At 42.0% G+C, this 16,730-nt stretch overlaps 1 protein-coding gene across 1 annotated transcript; it reads right to left on the bottom strand.

Moving 5' to 3' along the window:
* Nucleotides 1-344: 344 nt before the first annotated feature.
* CD164 (CD164 molecule) lies at nucleotides 345-12,509 on the bottom strand. The gene is made up of 4 exons (XM_082049078.1): nucleotides 12,270-12,509; nucleotides 5,540-5,695; nucleotides 4,453-4,527; nucleotides 345-3,505 (listed from the first exon to the last, which is right to left on the bottom strand). The coding sequence occupies exons 1-4, from the start codon at nucleotides 12,361-12,363 to the stop codon at nucleotides 3,345-3,347; spliced, it is 486 nt and encodes a 161-aa protein (XP_081905204.1). The 5' UTR covers nucleotides 12,364-12,509; the 3' UTR covers nucleotides 345-3,344.
* Between the last annotated feature and the right edge of the window lie 4,221 nt (nucleotides 12,510-16,730).

Raw genomic sequence — 16,730 nt, 5'->3', positions numbered from 1 at the left:
CATCCAGTATGGAGCACTAAGCCTTACAGGTTGTTCCAAGTGAAACACTTAATAAATGCCTTGCTGTTCTTTGGCTTTAAGGAGAGAACAGGGTTAAACTAACATGGATGACATGACCTAAATGAGGATGCTTTTGGAGAGCTTCTAAATCTGAGTCAGTACTTTTGCACATAACAAATGCAAAGTTAGTGCTGTGTTTAAGAGAGTTAACTCTTCAAACCTTACACTGTAGGGAAAGAAGGAGAATGAATCTCAGTTCCTATGGAAAACAGCTCTTATCACCAGAAAGTCAGCAGACAGTCCCCTCTAGGACTGCTTACATTAAATAAAGTTTACAAGTAAAATTCCATTCAACAGATTTTATTTAACAATTTGGTTTTGTGATTACAACTGTTTCAGTTTTCTTCCAAAGACAAAATACAAACTTTTACAGCAACACTTGCAGAGAACATTCATAACATAACAGCTTGATATTTGCACAAGTTGGCTTCAAGAAAGAGCCAGATAACTTGAAGAGTCACTACAGTTCAGTGCCTAAAATTGATTTAGGGGCAAATACAACTACAGATCTATGAGCTACCTTCCACTTCAAAACACAAGGCCAATAAAAACTGCAAGTTGTTACTTCAGGTTTTTTGCCAGTACACAGCACAGATCAGCTGATACTTTCTATATTTTCTATAGTGAGGCAGCCAAGCACATGGTGAAGATGTATAACCCAGCCTCCCCTCCCCCCAAAGAACTGAAAGGGAAACTATGCGAGCCACAACTCTGTGAACTGTGGATCATACCTTGTTAGCAAGGCTAATGAGCAAGCAGTGCGTAGTGCAGGCCTTCCAGAACGTGACTAAATTAATATAGTACCAGCTTGAGTTTTTCAGATTGGCATCTGTATGTGTCAGAGATCCTGGGTTTCCTAAAGTTTTGGAAAGTAGCAATTGCTGGCACCAAGCAGAATTTTGTAACTAAGGCAAGGTATCCTTTCTACCCTTTCAAAAAGAATTTGAGGCAAAAGATTAAGCAACTTTAAGGCACTTTAAAAAATATTTTTAGTTTGCTTTACCAGCATACTTTATCAGCAACCTAAATCAGCATCAGCATATCTCATGAGTAAGCATTTTATCAACATTTTACAGAGCAACAACTTCTTTGTTGCAACGTCTTCCATGCTATGAAGTGTTCTGTAGCACTTTTCTGCAAGTTTTCTGAAAGATAGCCCTTTGAGGCCAAAAAAATTACATACTAGGCATACGGTTTGCTCTGCTGAGCTGAAGGAGAACTGTCATACTTTAGAAGAGTATTTAGCTTACTTCAAAGCACAGAATACAAGCTCATGGATATTTTTTTTTAAACAAATAAATGTATTAAAATAGTTCTGAGATAGGGGAAAGACAGATTAAGTGATTTCACAATAAGGCCAAGGATATACCATCTAACCCACACACATACTGTTGCTGGAAACTGGCTGCTCACTCTGCTGTTTTAATAAACCTGAGCTGATTGTCTTAATTGTTTAGAAAACCAAAAACTAATGAACTCAAAGATACAGTACTGGTGAGTAACTTCTATATTTCATAGCAATTTGAGTTTTCTATGCAGCACAACAGAAACAATGCCATTCAAACTAGAAGAACACAAGAAAACAACACTGTGCACTTAAATATGAAGCAAATTAAGTGCACTTCAGTTAGAAATTTAAGTTCCACTGCCATGACTACTACCTGCAATGCTATCATTTTGTATTGAGTGCCAAATTCTTTTCAAGTCAGAACTAGTAAGACAGTACTACATATTATCCTGAAATTTGATGATATTCCTTGATCATCAAATTTATGTATTATGTGCTACATCTACCACTTGATTTTCTCTTTACTTCAATTTTTTCCTGTGGGTTTATTTTCATTGGTGCTCAAGTCAATCTACATTGGAAAGACGTACCTTTGAGATGGCTGATCCAGCCAAAGAAAAGGGAAAAACAATAACACAAAAACCACAGAAAACAACAACAACAACCGAAACAAAACAAAACAAAAAATCACAAAAACCACACAACACACAAAACTAAAAAAAACAACACCTACTTGGCCAAATAGATTTCCTTAACCAGTTCACTGATGCCAGAAAGTAGGGAGGGAAAAGAAAAAAGATGTAGCCCTGGCAACCCTGGGACTAGAGCAATCCTGACTAGGATCAAATCAGCAGATTCTCTGGACTACCCTTAACTGCTCCTTTAGCAAGTAGACATACAGAAGGATCAAAAAAAAAAACCAAACCAAAAAATGCTGAATCTAATTGCAACGAGTTTAAGAACCATTTGAATGAGAAAATATCAGGATTTCCCGAACACCAGTATTTCAAGTATAAATGCAAGTTGTTGCCTTTTTATATAGGGACTGAACCAAATTTTGTCACTAGTTTTACAGTAGGTCTTTGTAGGCCAGAGCAGAAGGTAAACAACTTAAAGCTTCTGTTTGTGGCTGAATATTACTGTACCATGCTCCCTCTCAAACAAGATCCATAAGGGACATTTATTTCGTGTAAAAAGTTTTTAAACTGGAATGCTGAAGACGTATGTATTCCATTCTGCCATATAAAGCTAGTACTTAATAGTTCTGTTTATCTGTGAGATAGGTGGGACGCTTTTGCAGCCTACTGATTTTTAGTCTTTTAAGGCACTAATTTTCACTGACCCTTCAGAAGGATTATTCCTACATCCCCTCTCCACCATTAGCATTAAATGGAAAGGGCATAGGATTTCTGTTCGGAATGCAGTATTTTATCAGGCAACCTTTATTCTTGTGTATAAAAATTTATGGGTTATGTTATTCCGTTGGGACATTATCTACTTCTACAATTTTGTTCATCTTTCTAGCAACATGCTGTAAGTGCCACAAGCTAGTATAAATGGTATTTCACTCCCTGAAGTCAGTCACCAACAATTTACATCTTGATAAAACTGAAGGGATACTGTATCAAATGTTGATTAAATTAGCCTTCACAATAAGTCATCATGAGATTGTCTACTGAAGACAGTGTTGCCACTGAATATTAATAAGAATCTCTGAACATCTACACTTGGCATATAAAAAAAAAGTCCCACAGCAGCAGCCACTAAAGAAAAATAAGACAGCCATTAGAACCCATGCAGCATATTGCAAGTAATCCTGTAGAAGAGATTTATATCACCTCTTGCCAAGTATAATGTTGCAAAAATATTCTTTTAAAGTCTTCTTTTGGATATTTAAAGGATATTATGAACTGCTGTCTTCCATGAGCAACAGGAAACATTTTGGTTCAGTGAACTACAGGTGTTGGGCTACTAGTCCATTAGAAAGTGGCAGGTCCTAAAGTGTGTGATAGTTTCGGTCTTTTGACTTGCAGAATTTGAACAGAAAGAAAACAACAGCCTGCAGACCCAGAACAAGGACAATTCCACCTATGAAACTCGCAGCATCAAATGTAGATTTACGTGGAGAAGGTGCAGGAGTCACAGTAGCATTCGTACCTGTTAAACACCACATTAGAGTTTGTGAGTTTTACAGATTTCAGTATTGGCTTATTTGTATTAAGATTACACAAAACATCCAAATATCAATAACAAACCAAAAAACAATCAAGAGTAAAGACATGAAGACATGTCAGCAGCTGCATGTAGATTAGCAATACTGAAATTCTGATTAAATACTATTCATACAAGGCTAGAGCTATTTATAGCCAAACTGCTCTGGACCTCAATACTGAACAAGTCCCAGCTGGACTTTATTTGTACTTCAAAATGCCAAAGCTTTCCTCCTTTACATAGAAGTATATTATTGATTTGCTCACATTCAAAACACATTTTCCAGTCTCTGCTGCTTGTTCCAGGTTTTTTTTTTTTTTTGCTTAAATTAAAATTAAATTATCTTTCATCTACTGTACTTTACCCCGGGAGTTAAGCTTAAAGAAATCAGCTGAAGCCACACCACATATGAATCTGGAAGTAACCACCATCTGCTGATGGCTAGTTTTAAAGAGCTTTACTTCGTGAGAGCTTTTCATGAAATAGCATATTCAAGACTAATGCCGAAATAAAATTTGTCAGCTTATTCCCATTACTGTAGCCCAATATTTTTAATAGGTATCCCATTATTATGTCACAAGTGAAAAACAAAATACCACCTCCCCCAAGAATAAGTGAGTTAACAAGTGACTTCCAGCCACACTATTAAAAGTGGTCAGCTGATTTCATTTGACCAACATATTTCTGACTTCTAATATCTCACCAACCAGCTCTGTTTCTCAGGGTATTACCTTGCTTTGTATATACATCACCTTAACAAAGTTAGTGGCAACAGCAGACATACCAATACTACTTCAATGTTGTCACTTGGTAAGTCTTTCAAGATAATGCTTTTAAAGCAACACTAATTTCTAAGTATTTTATGCATTAATTATGCTAGGAGTAGCAGTTACCTGGAACACTGGTCGTTGCTGAAGTAATGGTAGTTGTATGTAGAGGAGCATTTGTAGTTGCACTGGTGATGTTAGCTGTTTGAGAGAAGACAGTAGGTACATACTATAAACTTTAAGAGAAAAGTTTGCAAGCACTGAAGTTCTTACATAAATAATTTGTCATGTTTTGCCTAATAAGAGTAAGCTTTGACCTCAGACTTTACCCCACACAATTTAGATGTTCAGCTGCATGGCATTAAGCCAAGCTCCTGCAATAAGCATTTTTTTAAACTTGCATACTATTGGTATGCAAATATTTCAAAGTTCTCCAGGGATCATTCAGACAAAATCATTTTTCTTTCAAGCACCAATATAAATACTACTATTTGAACAAGAATTAAAGCAGCTGCTTCTAGACAACTGAGAATCTGCATCAAGGCAAAAGACTTTCATTAAACATGCCTCAGAATCAGTATTAATTGTACTACAAAAAGTACTTAATGTAATATCTCTAGACAGGAGATAAACACAGGATAGCAAAACTTCCTCTTTCTCCACCTGTCCCCAAAACACTCTGAATTACATAAGTGGAATAAGGAAACACTCACCTGTGACAGCTAGACTGTCTTCTAAAAGCTCTTCCATTATCAAGCCAGAGCACAGGGTCTCTGACCAGTCTCACCTCCCCCAGGGTAGTACTACTAACAGTTAACCAGTATTCCACTATTCCACTGGGACAAGTCCCAACATTTTAGGTTTACTCAAAGCTGAACATCACACTACTGTACAACAGGCTGTTTTGAGCCTAATCTGAACTGGGCAACAACAACAAAATCAACCTTGTAAGAACTCATGATTAATGGAAATGACCAATCTAATTCAAACAATTACCACTGAGCAACTTCTTAAATTATATCAGAAACAAGCATTTTTTTCTGCTGGAGTTTTGTAAAATCCACTTCTACCAAACTTTGGTACCATTTATGTATTCCATACAACAGATGTTTAATCATGCTACTACTGTGATCTCTGGAAAAAAAAAAAACTGTGTCCTTTATTCACCAGTCCCTAGCTTACTGCCATGCAACGTTCAGTGGTACTACATTACCTATAGTAGTATGAGCTGTGGTAACATTGGAAGACGCTGTAGTAGTATTGGAAGGTGGTGAAGTAGTATTGGTAGGCAGCGAAGTAGTATTGGTAGGTGGTGAAGTAGTATTGGAAGACGGCGAAGTAGCATTGGAAAAAGGAACAACTGTAGGAGCTATGAAAGAATAAAGAGTTATGTTAAAGAGATTAATGACAACATTAACTAAAACAACTCACAAAGTGCAATAGCAGCAGCCTGAGTTTTAGGAAATTCATATAGCACTGCATTCTATTGTAGTTTTGGTTTGAAATCACAAAGCAGTTGAATGCTCAATCCACCACACTAACATCAGAAGTTGCACAAGTGAATACATGAAAAACCTTGTCACAGGCAGGCCAATCAAGCCAATGTTCAACTTGCAACTCAGGATTCCTCAAAGCAAACAGAAGGGATAAGAGTCCTATTGTACAAGTATAAACTGTGAACGCTTTACACAATAGGAAACTAGGTATTCAGCACTGCTTCCCAACCTCACTGCAACTAAAACTGAACCTGACCCATCAAGTTCAACTAGAAGTCAGAGTGGTTAGACAGCTAAAGCTATATGGAGAAAAATGCAAGATATCCTCAAGAATTTGGAAGTTTAGCTAAAGCTTTCTGTTCAGAGGACTGTCGCCAGTTGTGAGAGCTCTCAGCTTCAGTATGTGCTGTTTAAACAAACAAACAAACCAGTCACCCCCCTCCCAAAAAAAAAAAAAAACCCACAAAAACAAACAAACAAACAACTGTGAAGCTTTTGCAACTTACTGTATTAACTGAAATAGCATTATGTCCAGAAGCCTTTAATGCTCAGGGTCATTTAAATGTGGTTATTTACATCTTGAAACAATTGAGCATGGTGGAAAACCAGAGTCGACCTGTTTCTACAGACATAGGCTGGATATATCACCATTTACATTCTCTCAGGTCCCACTTGCATCAAGTCAGTTTAGGTCCACCTTAATGTTTGGCTATGTCAATCCCCAAATGCACTGCTGAACCATGACACTGTAAGAACTGATAAGGTATGCAGGTTCATCTCACACCAATGAAGATCCACTAAAGGTGACAATTACGTTTCCTTGAATATGTAGAAGCAAAACCACAACAACCTGGTAACAGCACCACAAGTTTAACAGGAACAGACTGTAAAAATCCTGCTCCTGGATATAGAACAAGGCATTGTAGCAGCATGCTCTCTTTGGAAAGCACTGAAAAATTGTACTTTTAACACTCCTGATTAAGAGGTGATTGTTAGAATTTTAGAAACAACACACAAGTCCAAGTCAAGCAGAATTCTGACTGGCTGCTGCCACCACCACAAGATGACCCATAACAGCATGGAAGCTTCATCTCCATTGGTGTGAGCCAGCCTCTCCAGCAGCACTGTTGAACTCATCTAGACAGAAGTATTAAGAATTTTCATTTGCTGTTCTAGAATTTAAAACCAGAAAATTCCTACTTAAAAGTCCATTTCTTGTCAGCTTTCAGAAAAACTAAATCTGGGAGGCTTTCACAAAAGCAAAATTCAAGACTGAATCTAAGTTATTCATGTCCTACAAATCTCCTTTGCACAGGAAGCACAAATTAACAAAAAGCCTGGAGTACATATGCAACTGAGCATGTTCCTAGCATGGAGGATTTACTTTATGCAGTTCTGTAACCCAAACCCTAAACTTCAGGACTGCATGAAGAGCTGTGCTAATTAGCACTTAAAACTGGAAGCTGCATACGATTTTCCTATTTACTGCATCTCAGATGAAGCAAAGTACTTAGCAGGCAAAACTCCTTTTGTTGAATATGAAGCTTACTGTCTTGAGGATGCTAACAAGTTACTTTGGATATGCTATACCTTATAGGAAATGTCACCCATTTTCATCTAAGAAACCAAGGCAGTAGCCAGAGACAAGAGTCTAGCAGAATACACCAGGATTCTTGAAACAGCGACAGTAAGCAGTTAACTGAATGCACAACAGATTTGTGTGTTTTAGTATCACATACTGTAGGCTTAAGCCCTATGCTTCCAGCTTATTTACATATTTGTACATGCTTATGTAAATTATAAAAGGCATATTAACAAAGGTCAACAGATTAAGGAGTTGTAAACACAACTGCTTCACATTAAACAATGTGAAAGCTGAATATCTAAATACTTACAAGTGCACTGGTTTTCCCTATACAGTTGTGATATTTGGAACTTACTTTTGTTTCATTTACACACATGTCTTCTGTCAGGAAAGAAGAGAAAAAAATATTTACAGCAGCAGAACTTGAAAGTGTTAATGACATTGTTCCTATGTACTAATAAACTGTTAATAGGACAAACTAAACACCAGCATAACTTGGTATTTTTTTCTTCATAGCCTATAAATATCAGACTGTTTTTCCTATTTGTGACATTTTTCAAGTTAAATATTCTGCATCTCTCTGGTAGCATCATAAAAATAAAGTTCTGCATGCAAGCAAAACTTAGTTTCAGCTTCTCAAACAAAACCTTGACCTTGAAATTACTGAAGACAGTTTCTTATTCTCTGCCTGCACATCCTTCTCCTTTGACTCAGATTCCAACCTCTCCCCCAAAGAAGTTACACAGATCTCTTGAGTATTTGCAGTATGTGCCTGTTGGTCAGACAACACACACAGAATTCAGAAAAATAACTTCTTGAAGGACACTCTTGTACTGGACAAATTACATCCAAAATTATTTTTGTTATTTCCAAAGCATCTTAGCCTTCATACATAACCTTTCTTGGTCATCTATAATTAAGTGCTACAAAATTACTATTACAGCCAAACCATTCTCTCCTCTTATTCTGTTCCCACCTCACATAAGTACAAATAATCCACCTGAGGGCTACTTATATAGTCTTTGTATGACTTTGTCAACAGCAACTTTATCTCCTCCAAGGACTAAGTACCAGAGGTCACCTAAATACAGTTACATTCAACTCTCCTACAGTGGGAAAAACAAGGCTCTGAATGAGATCAGCTAATGCTTCTTTGGCTCTATCATGTTCCCTTCAGTGGGCTGCAATCCTTCGTTTTAGAAACACAACTCTTTAATTAATCTTATTTAATGGACTCCTCTCCAATTCAGGAGTAGTGGTTGTGATGAGGTTAATGACAACACCTCTAAAGGGACTGAAGCACAGGGTTGTGCCTTGTATGTCAGAATCCATCCATGACTTCTTACCAGCAAACACAAGTGACTAGTTCATTCTAAAAACATTTTGGACCATCTCAAAAACATTAGCTTATCAAGAGCACAAATTTAAATCAGAAGCCTTAAAAAATCTGGGATTATTTTGAACATGTTCAGCTGTTTCCACATTAGAACTTGAAACGTTTAACACCAAGATACAACTTCTGGGTTAATGCTCCATTAGTTTATCAAACAGGACAGTATATTTGTGTAATGAACATCAATATAGATGAAGTAGGTCTAGTTGGGTTTAAGGTTCTGCATGGCATAGTAAAGATTTGCACTTCGTAGTCCTCCTTACTTTCACATTTGATCCACTTGCAGCCTGTTACATCAATACACGAACTGCAGTTAGAAAGCATTTCACAGATCTCAAGTTAAGGCACAATCTTTCTCACTGAACCAACTACAGCTGAAAGTTACAACTTAAGAATGTATTGACAAGAAACAAATACATTTCTCTCCAGACTCTACTAATACTAGAAATCAGATCCCACACATACACCAAGATTTTGCCTCATCCAACCTCTGACTACAATGAACTCAGATAAAAGAGGATATACTACTCTAGTGAAGTTACTAAAGTCCACCAATTATGCATAAGTTCATTTAAACCTCAGGTGGTAAGAGCATTGTTCCTTTTGATTACATTTTTCTTTAGATAATACAGCCAGCTATAAATAACCCTACAGTAGAAAGCACCTAAAGTATGGGAAATAAAGACAAGAATCTAGAAGATGTCATATACAAATGCATATAAAGGAGAGGGGAAAAAAAAAGAAGTAAATATATTCCTATTTTCATCACAACAGAAGCCAGCAACCTAACTGGCTGCCTTTTATGTCAATCTCAAACAACACTGCCTTGAAACTACAACAACACATCCACTATCTGGATCAAATAAGATCTTCTCCCCATCTACAATTTTACTGCATTAGTTTTAATTATGACTTAGTCATACAGCCATCATGCTCAAAAAGCCCACATACAACCCACAACTCTCTACATCACATACTCTTCAGCACATTTCACATTATATCCACCTACTCCATGCAACTTTGGACGACCTTTCACTTTTCTCAGCTCTGCTCCGAAGCAAAGGGAACACTACTATTCACAGATCTTCAGCAATCAGCATGATAATTTACATCTCAACATAACTACTAATGCATGAACTAACTTCAGTATTCTTGTAATTTGAATTAAGCCTGAATTCACCTGGCCTTTCTCTTGGTTATGGTAGTATCAGGCTACAAATATCTGTGCTATTTCTTCACTTTTAAGAAACACATGATATGAAAAGACCTTTGTCAGTTTGCATGAGTGAGGTATGCAACACACTTGCCCTGTTTCCTTCAGAAACAAGGCAGTTACACCACTTCAAGAGCTATATGACAGTTTCTGGATAACAGGTTTCAGAAAGAAAAAAAAAAAAGGGCCAGTTATTATTCTGGTTATACATCAGAAGAACGATCACATCACACACAACACTCACTTCTGACAAATTAACAACGCTCGCTTTTGTAAATTCCTCATTGGTACTGATACCAAAATGTCGGGGAAAAAAACAAAACAAAACAAACTCCCTAACACTGTTTTGAAAGTGTTAAAAAGCAAGCATTCTTTTTATGCTGTGTGCCGGGCCCCCGGAGGATCGTTCCTCTATTCGCGAGTGCGCCCCTTGCTGACACTGCTAGTTACATATCCACCAGCACAGGAATTTACATAGTTTCTCCTCCACGTGGACCCTCAGCTGTTGCCATGTCTGAGCTGTTGCCACGTCTGGGCTGCTGCGGAGCGGCCAACCAGTGCACGCACCTCGTTCCCGCCAAACTGCTTCCCGCTGAGCCGGCAGTGGGCCCAGGAATCCCGTTCCCCTCCCCCCCGCCTTAGACAGATGAACTTTTGCCCCTGCCGCACTGTATCAGAGCAGGGACAGCTGCGGTTTAGACAAACGGCACGACTTTTGACAAGGTTGATGCCAACTATTAATTAAACCAATTAACGACAAACCAACTAGCAGCGTGAATATGATAACAACATCACACGGTTGCACTTTGCCACAAATGCAGAACATTCTCTGTGAGTACACAGAAAATCTAGCACGGTACATCTGTAGAAATAGGAGGACAGTCAGTTCTGCCAGCTCATACCAGGTGCACTGGGACTTCTAGTTTACTTTCCAAACAGCCTTCCCAGACTAGCATGGGGGAGGAACAGATTTGCAAGAGTAAAGGATCAGGAGACATTTTTAACACAGCAAAAGGTTTCAAGAATGAGCTGTTAACTTCAGAATTAGCAGTAGGCTGTCATGTTCTTCCAATGCTACTCCTGCTACTCTTAGGGCCTTTATATGAGATAACGACAAGGTCTCCCCATCAGCAGATGCCTGGTCTTCACTGAGAAAACTCAGTTCTTAAGCACAGGCAAGCTCACGTTTGCTCCCAAGGTAACCCTGTCGGATATACTGGCTCTCACACGGGATAAATTGGGATATTCCCTTTACACTTGAGGAGGAAAACCGGAGACAGCAACAGAAGCGCGCCCTCCTGAAGCAACACTGCCCTCTCCCGCTGCACCGCAGAGACTGTTCACCTCTGACTGAGCAGTGCTCCAGCACTTCACGGTTCCGATAGGGTTGGTTCCCGATAGTGGCCTAGAACACGTCGTCAGTGGCAGGGCTGAAGAGGAAATCTAGAAGGGCTGAAGCAAAGGTTACGGCATGGCTTCACACTCCGCTGCATCCAGCAGCATTATGCAATGCGGCCAGAAAACGTTTAAGTACTTCCAGAACAACTTATTTCCTTAGATTTTTGGGGCATGCGGCGCATTTTGTGGTTCTTGGCCACGTAAACACTTCAGCAAATAGCTCACAGAGCCAGAAAGATTAAGACAAGCCCACAGGACGAACACCGAGGCAAACATCAGGGTAACAAACAAGCAGCAATAGTGGCAGAAAACACAGCTTAGCTAAGTAACTCTTGCAGTTTGAGCTGTACTAAGTTTGCAAGAAACAAACACGCCGCGTACGTTTTACTGGACACAAAGCCACCCGTTACCAGGCATGTGCTGTATACCAAGGGGGTATCGGAGGTGGTGTTAAACCGTGCTAACGGATTTCACACCGCACACGCCCAAATACTCCCCAGCGAGAGGGGAAGCGAAAGCAGACAATGAAAAGCAGGCAAGAAGCTCGGCGAGCCGCGGCCGAGACGCTGAGGGCGGCAGCACTGACGCCGCACGGAAGCGGTGGCGGCCGAGCTGCGAGGGAGAACAGGGCGGCTCCCGCGCCGGGCGGCTGGCAGAGCGGGGCCGTCCCCCGAGCCGGGCGCGGCAGAGCGGCGGGTGCCGAGGGCTGGCCGCCCGGGCGGGCTCGGTGCGCGGCGCCCGCCCCGCTCCGCTGCCAACGCCGAGCACGGAACGAGCGCGGGAGGAGCTGCCCCGTCAGCAACTGTCGGGGCGGGGGGGTAGGAAAAAGGGGGAGGAGGAGGGTCGCGGGGCACTCACCAACGGTCGTGGTGCCGTTGATGGCCCGTGCGCCCAGCCCGCACAGGCAGGCCAGGCAGAGGGCCATGAGGGGGAGCGCAGGTGTCCGGGCCATGGTGGCGGTGCTGAAGCGACGGGTGGCGGCTCCCGCTCGTCGGCGCTTCCTTTCGCTCCGCTCCCGCTGTCTCCGCGCACCCTCCGAGCGCTGCCGCGCCGCCCCGCCCCGGGCGTCACGTGAGCGGCCCCGCCTCGAGCTGGCCCCGCCTCCTCCCCCGCGCGGGCCGGCCGGAGCGACCGGGACGGTGTCGTGCTTCCTTCCACACACTCCCCCTCCCTCTCATACGACGGGAAATGGAACGGTCCGCACCGTGGCGTGGAGTTTCTACCCCACGTGACCCCGCCGCCCCGGACGAGCATTTCCCGCGCATCACGCGCTGCCCACCCTCACGGAGGCCCCGCCCCGCTCGTGGGGGGGAGGGGCTGCAGAGCGGCGGCCGCTCATTGGCTGCACACCCCGGGCGGAGGGTGAGGGTCGGTTGGTGGCCGTTGATCTTTCTCGCTCCCTTGGGAGGTGGGGTGGGCGGGCGGGCGGAGCGGCGGGGAGCGAGGCGATCCCTCCGGAAGACACTACCCGTCCAGGGAAGGCCAGGGGCGGTCTGGCGGTGCGGGAGGAGGCCGGGAGAGGTGGCGGCACAGGGCTTTGCGATACTCCGTGTTGCCCGGGCCTGGCTTCCCCGGGCTTGTGGGCTGCGGGGGCCGGCTGCGCGTCGCTCTCTAGCCCGAGTCTGCCTCATAGGTCTGCGGCGTGTCTGAGCTGCAGCGATTTTCCTGTGCTGCTCCTGTGGTGTTACTCTGCTCTCGTGGCACCTCTGGCACCAGCTCTTGTGTCCTTGCAAACTCCAGTACAGGTTTTTGCGGTGGATTTCTGTCACAGAGCAATTTTGATTGATGGGAGGTTCACCTCTTCCTCCCTCCCCCTTTTCTACCCTGAAAAAACTTAGGGGTTAGTACATAATAGTAGCTTAAATAAATATTATTCAATAATAATCACACATGAAGCTTAACAGTGTGCAGCAGTTGCACAGTGTTGTCCAACTGTGCTCCAGTAGTGCTGGTGCTATTGCAGGTAGGAACCACACGCTGGGAGCCCATGGTGAGATGTCTCTAGTGCTGGAGAGGAAGCGTGATAAAAACTGTGACCTTAATCTTCACTCTTGTCACCTCCAGATGTGCTGTAGAGAGCACCTAGAGAAGTACAGTTGGGGATCCCATCTCAGAGGAGGCTTCTCCCTCTGCCTGTCTTTTCCACTGTCTTGCTGTACCTTGTTTTTCCATAAGGCAGCTTGAGTCAGTGTTTTACTGTCAACAGTGGACTCTGCAAATAAAAATCTGTTTGTGTGCATCTGCCTCGATATTTTGTGCAATGCCAACACAGGGAAATGTTGGGAAACCAAGACAAACATTCATGCCTGCTTATAATCAACGAAAGCCAAGTTAGAGCTATAAAGCAAATTTTAGTATGGTCCTGATTTCAGAAAGGTGCCATCAGAACAAAAGGACAGATGAAAGAGAAGAATTAGAATCAGGAAAATTAGGCCGTTTCTCCTCAGTGTGAGCTGGACTTGAGCAATAAAGAGGAAACTGCAAAATAAATCTGTGGCTTAATCTTCCATTTTACTTTTGTTCCTGAAGGAGTTTTATTGCCAAGAGCCAAGAGACCAATACAACATCAGAAACTTCAGGGTAAGCTACCTGTCACAATTACTGTGTGAGCTCTGGAAAGGTCTGTAGGACTGCGTGTCATACATAATTTGGGTATAGAGCTTTCTGACGAGCTTCTGTACCATCGTATATCATGGTGCTTCTGCTAGTGGACAGGACGGCTAATGCTTTGCCTTGCTGCAGGGAAGTATTAGAGTGAAATATAAAAAAAGAACTGCAAAGAAAACAGCAGAGAAAATCGATTTTGCAGTATGAACAGGAGCCTCATAGCAGCTGCAGTGAAATGACCAAACATGTTTTGTTGGATGTAAATGTCAGTGATGGCTGAATTGAGTTCTGAAAAGTGATAAGGTCACTCAGGTCACTCACTTTAGTTGTTTTTCTTTCTACATGTTGTTTTTTTTTACTGGAGTGTTAGTGTAAAATAGCTCAGTTATTCCAGCAATATGTTTAAAGTTACTGTCTTTTTAATGAGAATAAATAATTTTCACGTTCATTACAAAAATCCCATGTTTCTGTTCTAACTTTGAGTAAGCAGCATGTAAAATAAATTGAGGAGCAGCATAAATACATATTGCAACCTAACTGAAACTGCAGTGAGCATTGAATATGGGAGTTTTCTCTGGCTTCCACTTGTCCCTCTTGGCCCTGCCTGCAGAGATTCTTATGTCTTCTGGGATAAGGACCAAGGATCTCCTACTAGGATCAGGGCTTGATTAATGGGATCTCTTGTGGTTGGACTAGATATCTGGCATTATTTGAACTCAGGTTTTCCTTTTTGCAGTTCTTGTGGGTTATGGTACTGAACAGATCTCCAGCAGTTATCATAGTGTTTTATGAGGGATGCAGTGGCAGTTCGGTTGATGTGTTGGACACCTGAACTGTCATGGTTGCTGCAGTCTGCATTTCATGAGGACTGACTACATTCTAAAAATCTCTCCTTTTGAGAAGACAAAACAAATAGGACATAAGTTAAATGTGATTGATAAAATACTCTGATCAGTATGTGTATGTATGGAAAAACTGGGGAAAATGAAATACATAATAAAACAGAACTAAGATTACCAGCAGGGCAAGAATTACAGCTACAGCTCGTCTCCAGAAGCAAGTGAAAACATGTAATCCTGGGGGCTGGTGGGAATCCAAGTGAATGATAAATGTGGTTTGTCTGTTTTTTCTTAAAGTCAGCATTTTGGGACTTTGTTGTAGCACACTGTCAGCAGGATCATGGCAGGCTGGGTTGTTGTTGTTGGATCTGAAGTATCACATTCATCACTGTATTCATTTTTCATTGCGCTGTTCTGTACTTAGTGGTTAGTAAGGCATTTACCTCTGTTTTGAATCTCTAAGGAATTCCGAGCACTGCATTACTGGAAATTTATGTAAAGTCCTTGGCAAAAGTGGGTAAAAGCTAAAGGTCTGCAGATGTCCATTTTAGGGAAGCACGTCTTAAATGTAATAAATGCCCAGGAATTGCAGCAGATCTATTATATCAGTTGGTGCTGGGCAAGATGTGATAATGGGCCTTTTGAAGAGGTACCAAAGGAGTATACTGCAGTTTGGAATGGTGGCTATGAATGAAAAAAAAAAAAAACCTAAGTAAATAAACTAAAGGAAACATATATTTGGTTCAGTTAATAAACATTTGTGTTCATTTATAAATTGTCATATCACCTGCATGGAAAGAGAAGTGTGTGTGAAGTGTCAATACATGGTGGATGTTTTAACAAGGGAAATCACAGAATCATAGAATGGTTTGGGTTGGAAGGGACCTTCAAAGGTCATCTAGTCCAACCCCCTGCAATGAGCAGGGACATCTCCAACTAGATCAGGTTGCTCAGAGCCCCATCCAGCCTGGCCTAGAATGTCTCCGGGGACGGGGCATCTACAGTCTCTCTGGACAACTTGTGCCAGTGTTTCGCCACCCTCATTGTAAAAAATTTCTTCCTCATGTCTAGCCAGAATCTCGACTCCTTTAGTTTAAAATCTCTACCCCTTGTCCTGTCACTACAGGCCCTGCTAAAAAGTCCGCCCCTGTCTTTTTTGTCACAGAGAAGTCACAAGAAGAATGGAAGGAATGGGACAGAGGCAGGATGGGGCAGAAGGAATGAACTTTTCATCTGAACAGCTGGGACCAACCACAGAACAAGGTCAGGCTGGTTTAGCTAACAAAAGAAAAATAAAGCAGATGTTTAGATGGAGTCTCCCTGCAGCAGAGTGATAACTTAAATACATCCATTTACTGTATTTGTAACGTGCATTTTTCTGTTGGTGATGATGTAATACAGCAGTGGGCTCTGGCCTGTGTCAGGGCTGGAGCATCCCCCTGCTCCTTGGAGCTCAGCTGTGTGCTCAAGGCTGGCTGGCTGATGGAAGATGCCTTGGCCAACCTGAGAGCTTTTCAAGAGAAGAAACCCCAGTAGGGGCTCCTCCACTTTTTCTCAGGAGATGGTTTTAGGCTGAGGCTCTTGCATCTGGTCCCTGCCTGAGCTGCAACCCCAGGAGTGTCACAGCCCTGCCCATGCCTGGCCTTGGGTCCTAATGACACGGCCTTCAGCTCTCGCTGCGCCCTGATGACCCAGACCAGTGCTTCTTCCCTCACCGCAGTTGAGCTACGGGCATGACTGAGCTCTGCTAGATGGCCACCCATTACTACTTCTTAGTATTCTAAATCTTATCAGAATTACAGTACCAAGAGTCCTTCTATTAAGTTTGTATTATAAAATAATTCCATTTACATGTTTGCTTCATGCGATAGCT

Source organism: Streptopelia decaocto (genome assembly GCF_964273445.1).
Source record: "Streptopelia decaocto genome assembly, chromosome: 3".
In the NCBI taxonomy this organism is placed as follows: Eukaryota; Metazoa; Chordata; class Aves; order Columbiformes; family Columbidae; genus Streptopelia; species Streptopelia decaocto.
This window is presented reverse-complemented; position numbering and strand designations above follow the sequence as displayed.

Coding starts and splice junctions, on each gene's coding strand:
- CD164 (XM_082049078.1), bottom strand. CDS start 12,363: ATGGCCCGGACACCTGCGCTCCCCCTCATGGCCCTCTGCCTGGCCTGC. Junction 5,696..12,269: donor CAACGGCACCACGACCGTTG/GTGAGTGCCCCG, acceptor ATTCTTTCATAG/CTCCTACAGTTGTTCCTTTT. Junction 3,506..4,452: donor AGCAACGACCAGTGTTCCAG/GTAACTGCTACT, acceptor GGTGTTTAACAG/GTACGAATGCTACTGTGACT.